The following is a 20,518-nucleotide window of genomic DNA, read 5'->3' on the forward strand; positions in this document are numbered from 1 at the left end:
GGTTTATTACATGTGTTTATGACTGTGCTGTTGGTTTTTAATGCACATAAAATATTTTAGGACACTATTTGTTTCAGAATCTTTTTTTTCTTCATTTCCCTTCTCTAAAAAACTGGTGCGTCTTATGGTCCAGTGCGTCTTATGGTCCGAAAAATACGGTAGTCTGTAATTCATACAATTCATATTTATTCATATTTAAAGTTTTATTAATGGATGCATGGCTTTCTAATATATTGCTGGAAAAAACAATTGATGTAAGCAACTGAATAAAGAAAATATATTAACTTACAGTCAGTTAAGATTGGTTTTCAAAGGTGCTCTAGCATCCAAATTGATTAGCCTGTGCAGGTTGTGTTACAGTGAACACTGGTCCATAGAAAGCAGGTAAAATGTAATAGAAAGATGTTTCAAGATAGGATAATAAAGTCACATTTAGTATTGAATGAATAAGAAGTAATAAGTTGATTCTTACTTACTTAAGAAGAATTGTCAAGGAAGGCCAGGGTCGAGGCAGGAAGCAAGCAAGGAAGGTGAGGTCACAAGCCAGGGCTCAAATACCAGGGATCCAAGAAATAGACACTGGTGACACAGGGGCCACCCCAGACACAGGAACTCTTAGGCCCTGGTCAGCGCCAGTCCTCACCAGACACCAGTCCCCCAATCTAACAGCACAGTCTTCACCTATAGCAAGCCCCTGCTCAGCCTCAGGAGACTGGTTGCGTCTCCCAACACTCAGTTGCCCCCAGGACTTACTGCACAAGAGATGGTGTCTGGGATTGGCTGGCAGCAAGCCAGGAGCCCACAGATAAAGCAGTACCAAGATTCCAACAGAGCCAAGTCCAGAATACAGAGCAGAGGTCAAACACAGAATATCCATCCATAGAAGCAGGGGCTGCTACTATCTTAGTTCTCCTGGCTGCTGCAAATTACATCACTGGACAGAACAAACAATGTTATAAGGGTTGCCAGGAACACGGGAAACACTGGAAGCAACAGAAGGCACAGGTGACACAGGAATAACAACAGACAGAAAGGAACTCTGGAACAGCACAAGAATATTGGCAGGGAAACAACAGACTTGACAACAAGAGGTTAACACAGGAGCTGGAAAGGGGAAGCACTAAATTAGCCAACAGGTGTACAGAATATGCTCAGCAGATCTAGGGGGCTCAGCACTAGTGGAGACACATTGCACGAATGCGGAGTGCTGTGTCTGACCTAGCTAAATAACAAAGGATGATGTTGAGACTGTTTCTTGATTGGCCGGCGGGATGGAAGAAAATTATAAAACTTGGAATAGGCACACTCAGGGTCAGAACTGCCTGTATGCACAGGTGAAAGGTGCCTGCGCTTTAGTGAGGAAGAGGTAAGTGTGACAACCACAATTACATTCAACTTATCTGGACAATTCAGCCTCAGTACCTCTGCAGCCAACTAGGAGTACCTTGGCAGGCAGAGCAAGTAAGAAACAAAGGTCTTACAGTGGCAGCTTAAGTCTGCCTCTCCCAAGATGTCCTGGTCTCTTCGGCACCAAGAAAACTGAAACCTTGAATTTGGATGTTTTAATCAGGAATCTTAGAATGTGACTGGGTTCTAAATTAAATAATATTTATTACATGCACACAGAGAATACAAAAGTCAAACAATCTGAACAAAATTCATTCTGATTCTACTGGGGTAGGATAGTGTTTTTTATAGTCTCTAACAGAGGTGGGTTTGCTAGGATAGCAGATCATAGTCCAGAAACAAATTATTCAATAGAAAAATGGTCTGTTGGTGATATAATTGTTTACATGACTACATTCTCTGGTCAACTATTAAGAATTGACCTACATTCTCTGGTCAACTATTGTCTTCCCATAAGTCATCCAAACATTTTCATGGTGTATTCTTCTGGTGTCCTTTGTTCTGGCATATCCATAAACTTCTATAGAACTTTCATTGCCACACTTGATAGATAATGTATGTGAAAAGAAATCATCTCTACTTTACCTGCATTTCAAATTTGTGATTTTTTTGACCACATCACAGTTGCAGTTTTTAGTTCCAGTTAATCACCTGCAGTTTTTTTTTCTGTTGTGGCATAAGAAGTTTTCTTTTTTTTAATATATATTAATAGCGAAAAGATCAGATTAGAGCATGTAGGTCCCTTAAAGGATGTCTCTGGGTTGGCAACTGGGGATAAAAAAAGGCGTATTCACTACATTTTTTTAGCTCTATGTACACAAAGGAAAATGGCAGAGCTGAAGTCCAAATTGCTAATAGCAATGTACCTGCCTTAAATGAGCCAAAATGGCCCAAAATTTATATGATTGAGAAACAGTTGGGCAAACTTAGGGTTGAGAAAGGACTAGGACCTGATGAACTACATGCATATATCTGCAAAGAGCTGAGCTCAGTTATTTCAAAGCCATTGTTTTTGATTTTTGGAGACTCTTATCACTGGCATGGTACCAATGGATTGGTACAAGACCAATGTGGTTCCTATCTTCAAAAAGGGAGCAAAGACATTACCAAGTAACTACAGACCGGTAAGTTTAACGTCTATAGTTAGAAAGGTCCTAGAGAGTTTGATGAAGAGCCACATTGAGGAGTTTCTGCTAGAAAATAATATATATAATAATACTATAAGTCATAGTATTTATTAGAAAGGCCGATGTCAAACAAATTTACTCTCCTTTTATAAAGAAGTAAGTAAACAGATAGAGAGTAGAAATTAGAGACAGGTAGAGAGTACTTGGACTTTGCTAAATCATTTGACACAGTACCCCACGGACGGTTAATTTGTAAGTTAGAGTCAGAAAGCTTAGGCTTAGAAAGCCAATCTGTAAATGGAAGGGGAACTGGCTTTAAGACTGCATCCAGAGAGTAGACATTAATGATTCATATTCTGAATGGTCTAATGTTATTAGTGGTGTACCCCAGTGCTTAGTGTTGGGACATTTACTGTTTAACATCTTTATAAATGATATACAGTTTGGGATTAAAAGTACCATTTCTGTGTTTGCAGATGACACCAAACTGTGTAATGGAACTAGGTCCATGCCAGATGTCTGTAATCTACAAGCAAACCTAGATGTACTGTTTGGGCAACCAAATGGCAAATGGCATTTAATATTGAGAAATGTAAAGTTATGCACTTGGGGGATAACAACATGCATGCTTCATACTGTCTAGGGGAAATACATTTGGGGGAGTCACAAATGGAAAAGGATCTGGGGGTTCTGGTAGATTATAGACTTAAAAATAGCATGCAAAGCCAAGCTGCAGTATCTAAAGCTAGCAAAATATATTCTTGTATTAAAAGAGGAATTGACTGCAGAGATTGAGACATCATCCTGCCACTGTACAAAACATTGGTCAGACCACATTTGGAATATGCAGTCCTGTTTTGGGTACCACTTCACAAAAAGGATATTGTGGAATTGGAGAAAGTGCAGAGAAAGGGCATCTTAACTAATAAAATTAATGGAGGCGCTCAGCTATGAGGAGAGATTAGCTGAGCAGAATCTATTCTCCCTTGAGAAAAGGGAATATAAGCACCCTGTATAAATATTTAAATGGTCCATATATAGAATCATCTGATTGGCTCATGGATTTAGGAAAGATTTTTTGTTCCACTGTTGGAGCAAGTTGTACCAGGGTTTTTGTTTGCCTACTGGATTAACTATGTCCAATGGGTTTTATATCTGGGATATGTTTATTTTCATAGTGGTTGAACTTGATGTACTTTTCATGTTGTTTTTTCAACCCGACTTACTATGTAAGTTTGCAAATTAGAGGTGAACGGATCATAAAAATGGATTCAGACTGTGCCCATACTGTCCTAAATGTCTAAAGCAGTTTTTTTGTGATTCATTTTCCACCCAAATCGAACCTTTGAAACCTTTTTTTTTTATTTCATGACCATTCTGTCCTAACTTGGTCAGAACAAAGTTTGTAACAGCTGGCCAACAAAAACACATGGTTGCATCTAGGACAATAGTTACATTTGTCGAAGGTACAAACTGTAATGCGGAATATTTTTCTGTTTTGATCAGGCAGTTTTCTTTCTGGTTGAGTACACATGCTGTAGGACAATGGTCTTCTAGGCCAGGTGGGGGAGTTGAAGAGGCTTGGGATGATTAGGAATAAATTATCCCAGCCAAAACCCATCTTGGCAATTATGCTGTGTATAAACTCCCAGCCTGCTCTTTCCTGGGTGCAGTTCTTGGCCTATGAGCTGGGAGGATTCCAAAGAAAAACTGTGAGTAAAAACACAGTGTTTTGTAAAGGCTGTATGGTTAGGGAAGTGGAGTCCTGCTCAGCAGTAGGATGCCCAGGACTTTTAGTGAGGGAACTAACAGTCAGAGGCCAAATGGCCAGGTTTTATTTTATTGTTCTGTTTATTTTGCATGTTTTTTCTGTGTGAACAGCCATAGTTAATAAACCTATACTGAACTGCTCATTTGCTGTGCCTGGTTCCTGTCTGCAATACCTCTCCAGTGAAGTCACACAGGCCCCACTACCTTGCTAATCCCCACAAGTTCCAGACCTTTTATTTTCTCTTCTTGTAAAAATTAGCCATATGTTACATAATCAGTTACTATAGTTTAGACCAATGATTGGTGGATCTAATTAAAACACTTACCAATTTGTATTACTCAAGTTTACAGTGAGAATTGTGTATTAACAATGATTAGAAAAAAATTTCTGTGGTATGTCATCACTACACATCCATGCAACTGTTAAAAACCATTTATATTATCTCCAAGGATTGTTAAAACATGTTTTGTTAAAACAGCAGTAATATTAAGAGACCTCTTATACAAAATCATAGCATATGCATCCTCATTACATACAGCCTATGTTTCCCCTGGAACATTACAGAGTTCAAATTTACTTGTATGTGGATTTATGTACTTTCAGTGGATTTCACAGAACACTGCTTCATCACAGTCTGCTTCATTAGGAGGTAAGTATTCAAGATGAGAAAACATATACATAGTAAGGTATTTTAAATTTTAATTACATATCAATGTCAGAAAAAATTCAAAGAAAAAACATTTACATGCATCAATTTGAAAATGTACACCGCTCAGCCATATATCCTGCCAAGGAACCAGAAGACTCCAAGTGGAGGTCAAGAAGGAGGGAGAAGAGCACCTCAATGGAGAGGATCAATTACCAGCTGGATTGATTTTGTAATCTTCCAAGTCACCCAATTTAGATTTGTTTTTAAATATAGAGATCCCTTAATTCCTTACAACTACAGAGAATAATAAATCTCATTTTGCTTTCAAATGTATGCTTATAAGCTCCAAAATGAAACAAGATTGAATATATTTACACTTCAGACTATAAAGCTGTTACTACTATGTCCCATATCTAATCACCGAGATTGGCTTCATTATTCATTATATTGTCTCTATATAATAAAATTCTTTCCAAATCCTCTCTGTGATTATCTACCACAGGATTAATGTTAGTCTATATAGTGACATTTATCTATTTTGGTTACTTAAAGTAAAAGTTGTGGTTATGCTATCTTATATTTAATTGGATACCCCCCTGTAAACTGTTCCATTTGATTGATTTTAAGAACAAAAGAGGTACTTACATTGCAGAAAGGAATTAAATAATTAGTAACAACTCCTGATAACGTAACTTCTACGTAACGTCCCTGAGGTGGAAAGCATGCATGCGTTTCACCCAGGAGGTGTGTAAGAAGAGTACCGAGATTGGCAGTGCAGGGGGTGGAGAGACAGCTGACTAAGTCCCCACCTCTTGACATTTAATCTGTCAGTATTCTATCAAATAAAACTACCCATGAAATAAATCTGTTACACATTGCTGAAATCGGGGTCCAGGTGTTAGAAGCCTCTAGCAATGTGTAACGGTAGATTTTTTTGATGGGCAGAGTTTTTATGTTCTGATAATGCCTTAGTGATGAAATTTTAGGAGGTGTTAGCCACAGGTGCCCCCCACCAAAACCTAATTTTGTTTATTTGTACCCCCCAGTTCAAGGAAATTAAGGTCCAGGCGTTAAAAGCTTCCAGCAATGTGTAACGGTAGATTTTTTGATGAGCAGAGTGTTTTATGTTCTGATGATGCCTTAGTAATGAAATTTTAGGGGGTGTTAGGTACAGATGTTCCCCACTTGCACTTACTTTTTTGATTTTGTACATCCCCCGTTTCAAAGAAATTGGGGTTCAAAGTAGGAAAGGGGACAGGGTAGTGTAGTATGACGTTCTAGTTTTTTGACAGGTATAAATTTAGGGGATGCACTTCCTTGCTATGTAAGTGACCCCGGGAGGTCCATAAATTGTATATTTATTATAGGGCTTCTAGACACACTTACTTTTAAAACAACCCCCCTGATGTTTACTAGCTTCTATAATTATGACCCCCATATTTTGAAAGTTGTTAACCTCCCTAGCCGTTCATTTCTTTCCGGTTTTATATGTCTAAAAGCAGTACATTATTTTTTATGAAAATTTATTTTACAGTATAATATAATAGTATGAGTATAATAACGTTTGAAATACAAAATCATGTAAAAACAATACATTGAATAAATTAATAAATCTATAAATTTAAAAAAAAAATGTTTTTTAATTTTTTTAAATTAAAAAAAAAGTACACATTATACTCATACTATTATATATACTGTAAAATAAATGTACCTGAAAACAATGTACTGCTTTTACACATAAAATTCCAATGTATTGCATTCAATACAGTTATTTTGTATTGAATGCAATACAAATAGATTTTGAATTTCCCGCCCCGCCCCGCCGGCAACGTACACACGCACTGACATCACCGGGAACTCCCCGGTGACTCATCAGATGCAGAGGCAGGAAGAAAAAAGAAGACGGAGATTGCGGTGCTGGATGGCGCGGGACGCTGTCGGATCAGGAAAGGCTCCATTTACTATTACCTTCCCATAGGTTTACATACCCCGAGTGTGACTCAGGGTTACCACTTTTAGCCATTTTTTTCTACCCCGTGTCACACTCGGGGTTACCTCTAGGGAGGTTAAAGGTGGGGAGATGAATTTTAGGGTACGGCTAGCTATGAGGGTCGAACGTTAAAGCAGGAATGGGTGGCTGGTAATATAGTCTTTTAAATACTTTCTGTAAAGACATCAAGAGGAATGAAATCTAGAGAAATCTACGTGCATGATTTAAATTTTATTTTAAATGAATAAGTATAATTGTGGATAGTTTAGATCTCTAAGTATAATTAATAGCAAAGCACAGCCAACTGAGATGGGACCCCCGGAAATGCAGGGCGTATCGGTCCACTATATTTCTAGCCACCTATTCCAGCTTTAACATTATAAGCAGGAATGGATGGTTTGCGGAGATGCAGTCTCGGGTTGCCTAGATGGCAATCTGGTCAGCCGGCAGATGAAATGTCAGGAGGTGGGGCTTAGTCATCTGTCTCTCCACCCCCTGCAGTGCAAATCTCGGCACTCTCCCTCCACGCCCCCATGCATGCGTTCCACCTCAGGGACGTTACGTAGGTGGCTGGCATGCGTTATTGCGACACAGGAAGTCGCACAGCACGCTAACTGTGGGTCCCATGAGACCCTGCAGAAAATCAGTGACAATATAAGTGGATGCTTGGGGAGGGGGGAGACAGGAGTGCTCCTTGGAGAGGTAAGACAAAACTTCCAGCTGGCAACAATGCCTTTCTGCAAAGAAAGTGTCTCTTTTCCTCTTAAAATCAATCAAATGAAACAGTTTACAGGGGGAAATTTCAATTAAATATAAGATAACATAACCACAACTTTGACTAAGTAAAATAGATGAATACCACTATATAGACTAACATTAATCCTGTGGTAGATATACACAGAGAGGATGTAGGAAAGAATTTTATTATATAGAGATATGTATAGATAGATAATATAAATATTAACCTCCCTGGCAGTATGAATAATGAGTATTTTTAAATGTAAAAGCAGTACATTTTAAAAAACTCATTGTTATAAATTTTCCACCCGGTCCCACCTACCTTTCCCACGGTCCCGCCCTCCAGCCTAAGGCTCGCGAGCAGATGCCCGGCCAGCATCTGGCCTCGCTTCCCCTGGCCTCGCGTTGAGTGACTTGGAAGATTACAAAATTAGTCCAGCTGGTAAATTGATCCTCTCCCATTGAGATGCTCTCCTCCCTCCTTCTTGACCTCCACTTGGTGTCTTCTGGTTCCTTGGCAGGATATATGGCTTGAAGTGGTGTACAATTTCAAGTTGATGCATGTAAGTGTTTTTATCTTACTTACTATGTGTATGTTTTCTTATGAAGAAAACTTACCTCCTCTTTCCTGAATAAGCAGACTGTGTTCTGTGAAACGTGCTGATAGTAAAGAAATCCACATACAGGTACATTTGAACTCTGTAATGTTCCATGGGAAACATAAGCTTGTATGTAATGAGGAGGCATATGCTATGATTTTGTATAGGAGGTCTCTTAATATTGTTGCTGTTTTAATACAATATGTTTTAAAAATGCTTAGAAATAAAATATAAATGGTTTTTAACAGTTGCATAGATGTGTAGTGATGAAATACCACAGAAAAAACCTTCTACAAGTTGGGACTACACAATTCTCTGTAAACTTGAGATGTGTGTACATTAACTCTTGGTAGCTGTATGTTTTCAATTCGTATACCACTGATATTATTTTAAAAGTAGTTACATTTTTTTCTTAACCTTGTTAAGATGCAAGAGTTGACCAAATCCCAATGCCAAAAAACCTGTTATGCTGTAAAAGCTTGTTTTGACACCTACGCTTAAAAACTTGTCTTTTTGAATTCATACAGGTCTGCCAGACCTTGTGTTTGCCTGGGATTTCTCCATTCATCCCCACTAAAAAATCAGCAAGTGTTTCTTAGCTGCTGTATTAGAAATATAATACTAACAAATTGACATAATAACTAGTCTTTATTGTAATCTTTGAGTATCTGTAAGATATATATTTTTGTATAATAAATAGATCCATATTTAAAGCACATGTTTTTTTCTATCTAAGAATGCATAAAATCCTATAGGGGTTACCGACCAAAGCCGTGGACCTCTCCCGTACGCATCGCAGTCAGGGAGGTGGGTGGGTTGTTCTGGGGCCTGCAAAAGTCTGAGCCTGCATTGGGAGAAGGGGCGGGTTCTGGAATTTCCCTTTGAGTGACACACATCTCCCCGTGCATGCGCGGTCTGAAACCCATAGATTTAGTTGTCTGCAAGCTCCAAAAGGTTGAGGACAGCTGCCCCAGGGCACAAAATACTCTCATCACTTCTAACATTCAAAACAGTATCAGCGGAAATCCCTAAAACTTAACAGGAATAAATACATGTGTGTTATTTTAAAACTTTATATTTAAAAGGGAAAATAGAATCACATGGGCTCAGTCTGTATATGTTTCTGCCTTTTTACAAGTTAGGATATTTTCTATTTTTTGAGTTGGGTATGATGGGTTGCTTGCTCATAAATTATATTTTGTGCATGGTAGTTAGTCGCCATAGCTAGCATCTTGAGAATATATAGAGTTAAATGTCCACAGTCTTGGGATAGGTGCACTTGCAGGGACTTGAGAGTGCACTTTGGCATACCATTTTAATTTAATAATTTCATGTCTTTTTATATTTTAAATCTAATTTTTATGGATAGAGACAAACTGACAAATGTGTGCATTTTTTCCAGCATGATGGCAAACCATATTGTCACAAGCCTTGCTATGCAACATTATATGGACCAAAGGGTAAGTTTTTATACATTTTATATAAAAAATTTCCATTTTCACAACATTTTAGGTGCAGCTTGTATTTCTTCTGATGGAAAAATGCATTGTGTTACTTTTTATTTGTACACAGATGCAGCATCCTAAATGAGACTCTTAGAAATAGTCCAAGTAGGTTTGGGAATGCAAGACAGCTTTATATAACAAGGTCATAGCATATCACAAACCCATACTTCTGCGTGCCTAAAGCACTGAACTCACGTCAAATCCTAACAAATATGGTTACCTTTTAAAGAGTGTTTTTATTCAGCATCAGAGTTTCCAACTGTCAGGTAATAAGGAAAAAAACAGACACTGAATATATTTAGGCATTTCAAGACAGGTCTACCTTAGGATCTCTGCAGTGCCAGGGTATTTTTTTTAAATACATCCACACCCATACCCCTTCCCCCACTTAACAGTGCCAGCCAACCAGGAGGCAGAGCAGTGAAAGTACAACCTGTCTGGTATACAGCAGTCCCAGATCTGATGCCTAGTAGTGATTCTTTCCTATTGTAGTGCACTGGTAGGTTTAATTTTAAAAGCAGATGTGCTTTTTAACTTTAAAGCAGATGTGCTCTTACATTTTCCTACCTTGTTAGAATGTGTTATTTCAGAGTATCAGATTTAAATGGAGAAAAAAATTTGCTAATACAATGCAGTGCACGTTGGTGTTAACCTCCTGGGCATTACACTGATGTCTAGATTTCTGTACCAAAAGTTGGTACACTGTTTTTCATGAAATTTTTTTTTTTGTTATGTTTGTTATGGTGTGTGTGTTATATAGTTGATGGTAAATGTGTTATGTTTACCTGTTGCCCTTTTTTTTATCTGAAAACTTAATAAAACTGATTTAAACAAAAACTTTAGCACAAAGGAAAAAAAGTTATATAGATTTAATACTTCGTTAACTTCCTTTCCTTTCTTAACCGATGTAACTTTTATTGTCAAGGAGCATTGAATCTATATTTTTAACCAAAAATTAAATGTCTGCCTTTTGAAACGAACAACAAAAAAAAGTTCTGGGAAAGAATGACCTTCCCTTTAAATGGTCCTTTCCTAAAGGCAGTTTCTCCAAAAGACTAGCTATTTGTTTAGTAACGAATTACTTAACAACATGCAAGTCAGGCCCAAAAGGGAAAAAGAAAACAAAAGAATACAGCTACCAAAAAAATTTAGAATTGTTTTCCAACCTGACTGCAATTATACAAATAGAGGCTTCTCCTTAAAACACACCAAAAATTTAAATGAAATAAAATATTAATATTGAAATATTATTAATTGGTATTAATCAACTGTATTTATATACTACCAACATATTATACAGCGCTGTACATTAAGTAGCATTGTACAAAAAATAGAGCAAAGCCAAGTACTGTGTGTTTTAGGGTCCTCTAGTTTTCCTACTCCGCCATCGGCCGGCCACGCCCCCCAGGGTCCTCTAGTTTTACCTGTCTGGGTCATGCTGAGATTCCATCGTTGATCTGTATTTTTCCTACAATATAAAACTTCCAAGTTCAATTATACCATTGCACTCTCTGTGGGAGGTTCCCAACAGCTTAGTCACTTATTCCTGACCCTCTGCCCTTCATAGTTTCTTTGTACTTACTTTTAAAAGCTCTGTACTCTTCTAAGAAATTTTTTTAGTTGAGTTTTCAGTTGGTCATTCTCAGCCTGTGAAGAATTGTTTTGTGCCTTTGAATTTTTGGGAGAGACCCCTGGCTTGTGCTTATGAGGATGGGTCCCCCAACGTGGTGAATACACCTTAGTATCACGTCTGTATGTTTTATATCAACGTTGGTTTATCCTCTTTTCACAAAGGGACAAACAAAATCTGGCAATATGGCCAAATAGTCCACAAGCATAGCATCTTATCTTGTGAAAGGCATTAACACATTTACTTACCCCTGACTAGTGTTGGTCGAATAGCTCACTATTCGATTCGTCAGCTATTCGCTCGAATAGAGCAAAATTATTCGGGTGGTCGAATGTCAAAGTCGAACACAAGACTCTTATATTCTACATCTTCTTGGGTGGCTCGGGTGGAGTTATTAGTATCATAGGCTGCCCATATTCTTTTTGCATACACCAGAGGGTTCTCTTCATTCTGTTGTTTAATTTGGTATGCTACCATTAATCCTACAGCTGAGGGGTTACTTAGGGATTGCAATTCCTCTACAGTTTGACGGTAACTCCCTTTGCCCTCCTTACAATCTGGCAAGGCATTCCAGGTGTGGGGATCAATGGTTAAATGCAATACCTTCACCTGGTTACTAGGATTCCTAACTCCCAAAAGTGCACACCTCTGTTGTACATTCATGGCATGGGACGTAATATGCTCCTGTGCTTTAATTTTTCCAATGAACTCTGCCACCCTCATGAGTGTTTTTAAAGGCTGAGTAGGGTACTCCCTAGAGCAGTGATTTTCAACCACTGTGCCGCGGCACACTAGTGTGCCATGAGAGATCTTTAGGTGTACCGTGGGAAATTATCTAATTACCATTGTGATGAGGAAACAGCAAAGGAAGTACTACAAGAAGATTTTCAGGCATCTAGTTGAGCAGTGCCTATGGAATGCCTACATTCTATACAAAAAAAAGTCAGAGGCCTGTGAATCATTCAGACTTCATTTTGCAAGTTTCCGAATCCCGAATTTAGATCTATGTTAAAATCCAAACATCTATGCATTTGTGCAACAGGTGCAGTTAAACCCTCATTGGAAAGGGGAGAGGGATCTCTCTATAAAGTTCAAGAAAAAGCATTGATGCAATTACAAAGCAACAAGAATATAATGCTTAGGCATTGGATATTTGTATTAGCCATTGAATGTATTTCATCCAATGCTAGCCAACTAGTGGATTATTATCTGAGACCATTTGTCCTCTGTCTTCTGTCCTTCTTAAAAAAATAACCCTTCAAAGTAATTGATGATTTAAACATTCTAGAAAATGCTTTGTTGGTGATGATAGACATTATATTCAAGCATCCCTTATCTGAGAGGAGTGGAGGTAGTAAAAAACTTTATATAAGGAATTAATCAGTCAGTTTGGAAATTAAATGAATTGACCTCTCTTCTAAACTATATTCTTAACAAGAATATTTTTACATTTGAAAATCAAATCTACCTCAAGATACAGGGGGACGAGATAATGGGGACGAGATGTGCTCCCACATATGCTCCCACATATGCTCCCACATATATCTGTGTCCAGGGGGTGGGGGTTGGGAAAAGGATCTGTTTCCAGATGAGGTCTTATCGATGTACCTTTGCCATATACTTATTTGGTGAAGATACATGGATGATGTTTTCCTCATCTGGACAGACTCAAAAACATTGCTGGGTGAATTCTTCAGTAATTTAGAACACAATGCATAGAATGAAATCCAAAATCTTTCTTATTTTTAGAAATCCAGATTGAAGTGCAATATAACACGTTTTTCTCAAAACTTCAACGAAAGGCCACCGCAACTAGCGCACTTCCTGTTTTTTAAAGAACAGTTTCTCATACTCACAGTATTAAAGAATACGAAGGAATTGCTGTTGCATTTTAACATTAGCTGTGAGCCACCTAGGTTGTAATTTTAATCTCCTAAATTTATTACCGATGGGAATATATTTTGCGGTGTTTTTGTGCAGAACAGACTTGAATTCCCATTTCTGTACCTTGAGGACAATATTCCCTCCAAGTCCAAGTCACAGAGAGAGTGACTCTTAACAATGGAAAATTTGCTCTCCTAAAATGTAATGTTGTTTTCTTTTTTTCTATTTTTCCTTCCTGTTTACAATTTACATCAAATTAAATCATAATATGGTCACTGCTACCTGGAATACATGCACATTTGTACATTGCACATCTCCATTACTAGAAAAAACTAGGTCCAGTAGAGTATAGTTTTTTGTTGGAGCTTCTATAAACTGTACCATACAATTATCTTGTATTAAATTATTACATTTTGCTCTATGTGTAGTACCATTACCCCAGTCAATGTCAGGGTAGTTAAAATAACCCATGACTGCCACTGTCTCAGTCCTTTCTATCTGTGCATGTAAAAAGAAGAGAAAGGGAAAAGCAGGGTTTTTTTGGCTATAACTATTATTATGTATATAAGTGTGAAAAATTTTCATATAAACGTTTTTCTTTAGTGACATTTTCAAGGCAAAAGTCCTTATTAGATACGTATTGTCCCTATAAAGTACCCTTGAACACAGTAAGGGCAGTTACAGGGAACTTAGTACTAGACAAAGGCCAACTGCCAATGTTAATTGTACAATATAACTTGATCCTGAAACCCGACACCTTTTGCTGTTTCGGCTTTCTCAAGGGATTGTAGGGGAAAACAGTATAAATGCTAGTAAAAATAATATATGCTAGTGACATATATAAAAAAACATAATAGTTACAAAATAGTCACAATGTACTACAAACAGGTAACAAAATACAGAAAAAGCTCTCAATGTCATCAAATAATTATGGCATAATCAACAACTATATATTGTAATCAACAACTATATTACCAGATCAAAGTCTAACAACTGTTAAAACATGTGTAATATGAATGTGAACATATGTGAATGAGCATGCAGTTAATATGGATTGTAGCAGAAGGATTCTAACTATGAGATGTAAAAATGGAGATAGATGTCTCCATTTAAATAGATCCACATTAATCTACAAATATTCAAGAAAAAGGGAATGAATAAGTGTCAAAATGGTTTTGCATAAATGTATAACAGGGATCAAAACAAAGGAAAAGGCTCAAGGAAAAGGAATAAGTTGGAAACCTACCTCCCAGAATGGTGTACCAGTGATACCTCGGCTAACGAGTGACCCTGCTAATGAATTTTTTGACTAGCAAAGATTTTTTCTGCTGAATTTCGGCCCTGGCTATCAAAGATGGACTCGGCTAACAAATGCATTTGGGGATGTGCAATGGCAAACTGCAGCCATGGTATGCTATATTGAGCTATATTTTAGTTTTGTTTCAGTTTGTTTTTTGTTTTAGTTTAGCCGAGGTATCACAGTACTTGGCTTCTGATGGAGATTTGTGGAGGTAATCTAGAAAGGAGACTAAGTCAAGTTCTAAACAGAGTAAATACATATAGAATGAGAAAAAAGGTCATAAACGGTCAGCCCAAATAGGGATAATGAGATATATAGATTATAATGAAAACGTATAGTCTTACCATATTCCAGATTGGTGATACTGGGTAGACAGTAGTAATGTGAGGATGTTACATTGAATTGAAATTTAAGAGTTGTCTGCAAAAATAGGATATAGGAAAAAATAAATAGATATCCATTGGTCAAAAAGGGCTCAACAAATTATAATAACTAAAGGAAATTAGTCTAATCCTTATAAATGTTTAACTAACTATGATAGTTACATAGTAGGTCAGGTTGAAAAAAGACATAAGTCTATCAAGTTCAACCACAAGGAAAATAAAGCATAGGTTTGTTTGTGTATACAAAGAGAGAGCAAGAGAGTTTGGAGGAAAACAAGAAAAAAATATTCTGAACCAGTACCAGGGGTGTAGTGCGGCTGTAAGAGTGTCTGTGTCCCTGCTGCTGTCATTATCCCCAATGTATTAACCTGAAATTGTACGTTTATATAAGTTTAAATTAGGTTTATTATCAGCTCTCTGTACCTTGAAAATTTCCAGTTTCTACAATCAGTGTAGGAGATATGAAGGTTTATACATTGGGAGTAATGACAGCAGTAGGGACAAAGACACAGATCTCATGCTGCTGCTGGTAGTGGGCAGGCGGCAGCAGTAAGAGCAGGAGGAGTAACACAGCCATCCACACTCCGTCTCAGGGCCCACTGCCACTGTAGGGACAGTGGGAATGTCATTCATCCATTCATGTCTCCAATAACTACACCTTCTATACTGTCAATAAAGGATGACGGCCTCAATCTCTAATGCCATCCTTGCTCTGTCTCAGGGCCCACTGCCTCCTCCTCCTGCTGTTGCTGCTGCCAGCTGCTCAGTACCCAGCTCTAGATGGCAGCTAACAATGCTGTCCACACTCCGTCTCAGGGCCTGCCGCCTCCTTCTTATGCTGTTACTGCTGCCAACTGCCCACTGCCCAGTACCCAGCTCTAGATGCCAGACTAGACTTAAGTTCAACAGGGTCTTCTTTTCCGCTGATTCTGCCAAGCCAGTTCCCTTTCATGTGGTTTCGCTACATAGTAGGTAGGGACAGATTGGAATCTCGTTCATCCATTCATGTCTCCAATAGCTACAGCTTCAACACTGTCCATATAGGTTATTGCCTCCACCTCTAATGCCCTCCTTGCTCTGTCTCAAGGCCCAACGCCTCCTCCTCATGCTGTTACTGCTGCCGCCTGCCCAGTACCCAGCTCTAGATGCCAGTTACCAATGCTGTCCACGATCAGTCTCAGGGCCCTCCGCCCCCTCCTCCTGCTGTTGCTGCTGCCACTTGTCAGTACTCCATTCCTAAAATTGGTATTACAGTTGATGATGCACTACACTCAGCTCTAGATGCCAGTTACCAATGCGGTCCCCGCTCTGTCTCAGTGCCCACCGCCTCCTCCTCCTGCTGCTGCCACCTGTCAGTTGTAAATTATACCAGAGCTGTGTAGCTGGCTAATTTTTTGACTGAAAGACCCTCCTCAGGGACCTCTGCCTGTACTCTGAAGCCTGTGTATGGCTTGTAACAGAGCGGTGAAACCTGGTGGCTAATTTTTTGTATCGGAGGAACCCCCTGGTGGCCCTCTCTGCCTCTACTCTGAAGCCGGTATAAAATCTGGCATGATCCTTTGACCACCCCAAAAAATGGCCAGCAACATAAAAAAGCAGCCTTCTTTATTTTTATTTTTTTTACTTGTACAGTGTTGTGCAGAGCTGGGGGAGTCTTGACATGTCTTTTTAAATGTATTTATTTATTTTACAGTAGCACAGAAATTTCACTGTACCAAATGATCTTCTTTAGTAAATAGGAACAGGTATCAAACACTAAAATATCTGTATTTATTTTAAAGTAGAACAGAAATTTAACTACCAAATGGTCTTCTTTGGTAAATAAGAACAGGTATCAAACACTAAAATATCTATATTTAATTTACAGTAGCACTGAAATTTCACTGTACCAAATGGTCTTCTTTGGTAAATAGTAACAGGAAATGGTCTTCTTTGGTAGATAGAAACTGCAATTGATTTTATTGACTTTAGTGAAAGTATAGTGTAAAAAAAAAAAAAAAGATGACTAACTGTCTTCACTAATACACAAAATAGATTACACTAAATGTGCTGACTGCTTACAATTTAACAAAACTGACTAGGTATATGTGGCACTACCCGTAGCAGTAACCGTCAGTGCATGTGCAGTCAGTGAACAGCACCTAAGAGTGTAATACACACAATATAACTTGCACTAAATGTTCTGACTGCTGACAATTTAAGAAAACTGACTAGCTAATAGCTCATGTAAAAGTAAAGATGTCTGCCTAACTTATTCTACACATACAATACACACACAGTAGTAGTAATAATACAGGTTATATGCCCTATAAAACACAGAACTTTGCATTCAACAATTAACTAGGAAGGCTCCTACACTGTCCCTGTCACACTACATGTCTCTCCCTTTCTCTATCCTATACACAGAAAACAAGATGAAGTGACTAACCTCTCCCTCCTTCCCTGTTTATATATGCTTTTTCACCAGAAGAGTCACTGGCCATTCTACTATACTCTGCAGATGTATTAAACTGAACCCAGTAATACCAGGTCTGATTCGTCCCAGCTGTCATCAGGTCTTCCATACAGTAAACATCTGCCACCCTCCTTAGCCGTTGCCCAAGGGTTGGCGGTTTGTCACACTTCCAGAGATGTCGTAATAAAGAGTTTTTCTATGCTTTTTTCAGCATATCAGAGACATTGAGTAATGCCAAAGCAGGTTTATCTTTAATATTAATATCCGTGAGCATATGGAAAAGGTCTGCCACAGAAGACCAGTAAGTAGACGAAGAAGGGCACTCCCAAAAAATATGCAATAATGTACCAGGAGCCGATCCACATCCCCAGTAGATATTGTCAGTATCAGGGTAGATCTTAGTCAATTTAAAGGGCATTCTATACCCCCGAGTGGCCAGCTTGTAATTTGTCTCCCTGTATTTATTGCAGACTGCAGCCTTGTGGCTAAAGTGGAGTAACATATCCTTTTGAATTTCCCACAATTTCACTTTCAAGTCTGTCTCCTACCGGGTCACAAAGCCAGGAGTTTCGGGTGCATGTACATCTAACAGCGCCTGGTACGAGTAAGACAAGGAACCTTTTAGGGGATTCCCCACTAATCACAGATAATTCAAAGGCAAAAAGGAGTGGCAAAAGGTTGCTGGCTGTTGAAGAACGCGTAACACATAAGTAAGTTGTATACAGTGCCATGGATCCAAAGGGGGCAACTTCTTAGCCCGTTGCAACTCAGGCAAGGAATTCCATGACCTATACTGCCACTGGCGAAAAATTTAATCAGAGATCCCAGATGGAAACTCCGGACATCTCAGTATGGGGGACAATAGAGATGGGTAATCATCTACCTTTTGAGAGGAGAAAATCCGAGAGACTACTTTAAGAGTCGTCCTAATCAGACAAATTGGGGTCAGTGATAGAGCTTATCCAGGGGTCGGTGATAGAGCTTTTCCAGAGTTTAGACCCAATTCTAGTACACCAGTCCAACAATCTAGTCAAGTGAACCGCCTGCTGATATAATACTGAGTCTGGAAATGCCATACCTTTGGAAGTCTCAAAATTTTAACTCCTATCCGAGGAAAGCCCGAAGACCATATAAACCTCGTAAACTCTGATCTGAATTTACTCATAATATGGTAAGGAACATGTACCGGGAGTGCCTGTAACATATATAACACTCTAGGCATCATCTTCACTATATTACACCTCCCAAACCATTAAAAGGTAATTTGACGTAATTTCTGGAGGTCCTTTCTAATGCAGTTGAGGAGCGGCAAAAAATTAAGTTTTACAATGCTTGATAAATCCGCAGGTATCTGTGGATGCTCAGCTAAAAGGGTAAGATGGTATTAGAGGCAATTAAGTTTGTCTCGGGACGGTAACATTCAGAGCCTTTGACTTCTGGAGATTAATTCGATAAATCTGCATATGTACAAAGTTCTGCTAGCAGATTAGGAAGGGCCGTGACTGGTGAAGAGATGTAAAATAACAGTTTGTCTGCATACGCTACCACCTTGTGTTCAGAATGACCATTCTGGACTCCTTTTATGTTCCTATTAGAACAGACATATCTTAAAAAGGGCTCCAAAGTTAAAATTAATAACAATGGAGACAAGGGGCACCCCTGTCTTGCTCCGTTTGTGATACTGAACGGTTGTGAGAGTTCTCCCTATTGTGAAGGCTGGAATCCGGCTGGCAGTGAGGCGAGTGTACGCGCACACTCGAGTCCGGACCGCGGTAATCCGCGATCGATGGCCGCGCGCGCTTTCGCGCTTCCAGCGAGCGCGGATTTTATTGATGAATCAGGGGCATTGTATAAACCTCTCTCTGAGACCTGAAATTCAGCAAATATAACATGAAAACACTGAAAATTTGCTTAATAGTTCATTTTTTAATTGTCTTTAACATACTTTAATACTCACTAATAAATATAATGATACAGCATAAAATCAAATTCTAGTATCACTTTCCAAGCGCCAAAGCAGGTTCACACAGGAAAGGACTGTTTAAAGAGTCCTATATATGCTGTTAAAGTCACGTTTCTCTGCACATATCAATTTGATCTATATTTGGGATGTGGCATGTGGGTATCTAATTCAATATATTTAATCTTCGCCAACCAGTGAACCCTTTATTTATGTTTACTTAGTACTGGTGTCAGCGGACATGCCAGTGTACACATGAACAATTTTAAGATTGGGAGTCTTTGTCAGGTTTCAGAAGTACAGATATGTGCGCTGCCAACGTATCATTGGGCAATGCGTATCCTTGTGAAATTGCATTCATCACCATTACCAAGTGGGGCCCCAAAACAGGGAAAAATCTCTTTAATATACTAAGTCTAATCCCTGTCCCCTGGATGTTGAATGCACCAGATGTCTACCACTTGGTGCGCATGTAGAAAGACTTTTAGCTTCTTATGATATGAAAAAGGTAAGTGTAAGCGCCCCCTGGAGACATCCAGTGATAGATTGAGTGGTATGTTAAGATCACCCCCGATCACCACTGTACCAGTTCCAAGTTCAGTCACCAGATCCAGCACATGTTCTAAACAAGACAGCTGAATCAAATTCTGCAAGTAAATATTACCAAAAGTAAACACTTGATTTTTGATTATCATTAACATTGATTATCCACTTTAACCTGCACCAAGAGATATCTTCTCTCAGGATCCAACCGCACCAGGGACAGAGACCCGGGTGAGGATTTGCTAATGAGGATACGAACTAGATCCTAATCCTCTAGATTTGGATTCCAGCGATGAACTATGATATCCCAATTGGAAGCAGCGGTTTCGTACGTTAGGAACCATATCATGTCTTAAGTGCGTTTTTTGGAGAAAAGCCACTTGACAATGCGATTTAGTGAGATTGTTTAGTAAAATTGACGGTTTAGTGGGAGAGTTCAGAACTTTAACATTTAGAGGTAATGGACATTTTCAATCGTATATTATCTTACACGACGAGACTAATATGTAATATCAGAGCCAAAGAAAAAGGGAGAAGGGCAAGGAAGGGCCAAAAGAATAGGAATAGGGTGGAACAA

At 38.7% G+C, this 20,518-nt stretch overlaps 1 protein-coding gene across 5 annotated transcripts in view; it reads left to right on the forward strand.

Moving 5' to 3' along the window:
- LOC140342623 (cysteine-rich protein 2-like) overlaps positions 1-20,518 on the forward strand; it is a 155,599-nt gene that overhangs the window by 50,329 nt on the left and 84,752 nt on the right. For 2 of the 5 annotated variants that reach the window (XM_072428883.1, XM_072428885.1), the window contains exon 3: positions 9,684-9,741. The exons of the other annotated variants lie outside the window; for them this stretch is intronic. In XM_072428883.1, the coding sequence (XP_072284984.1) occupies positions 9,684-9,741 (58 nt within the window). The remainder of the gene's footprint in view (positions 1-9,683; positions 9,742-20,518) is intronic. 5 annotated transcript variants of the gene reach the window in all.

This window comes from Pyxicephalus adspersus, chromosome 12, assembly GCF_032062135.1.
Source record: "Pyxicephalus adspersus chromosome 12, UCB_Pads_2.0, whole genome shotgun sequence".
Lineage (NCBI taxonomy): Eukaryota > Metazoa > Chordata > Amphibia > Anura > Pyxicephalidae > Pyxicephalus > Pyxicephalus adspersus.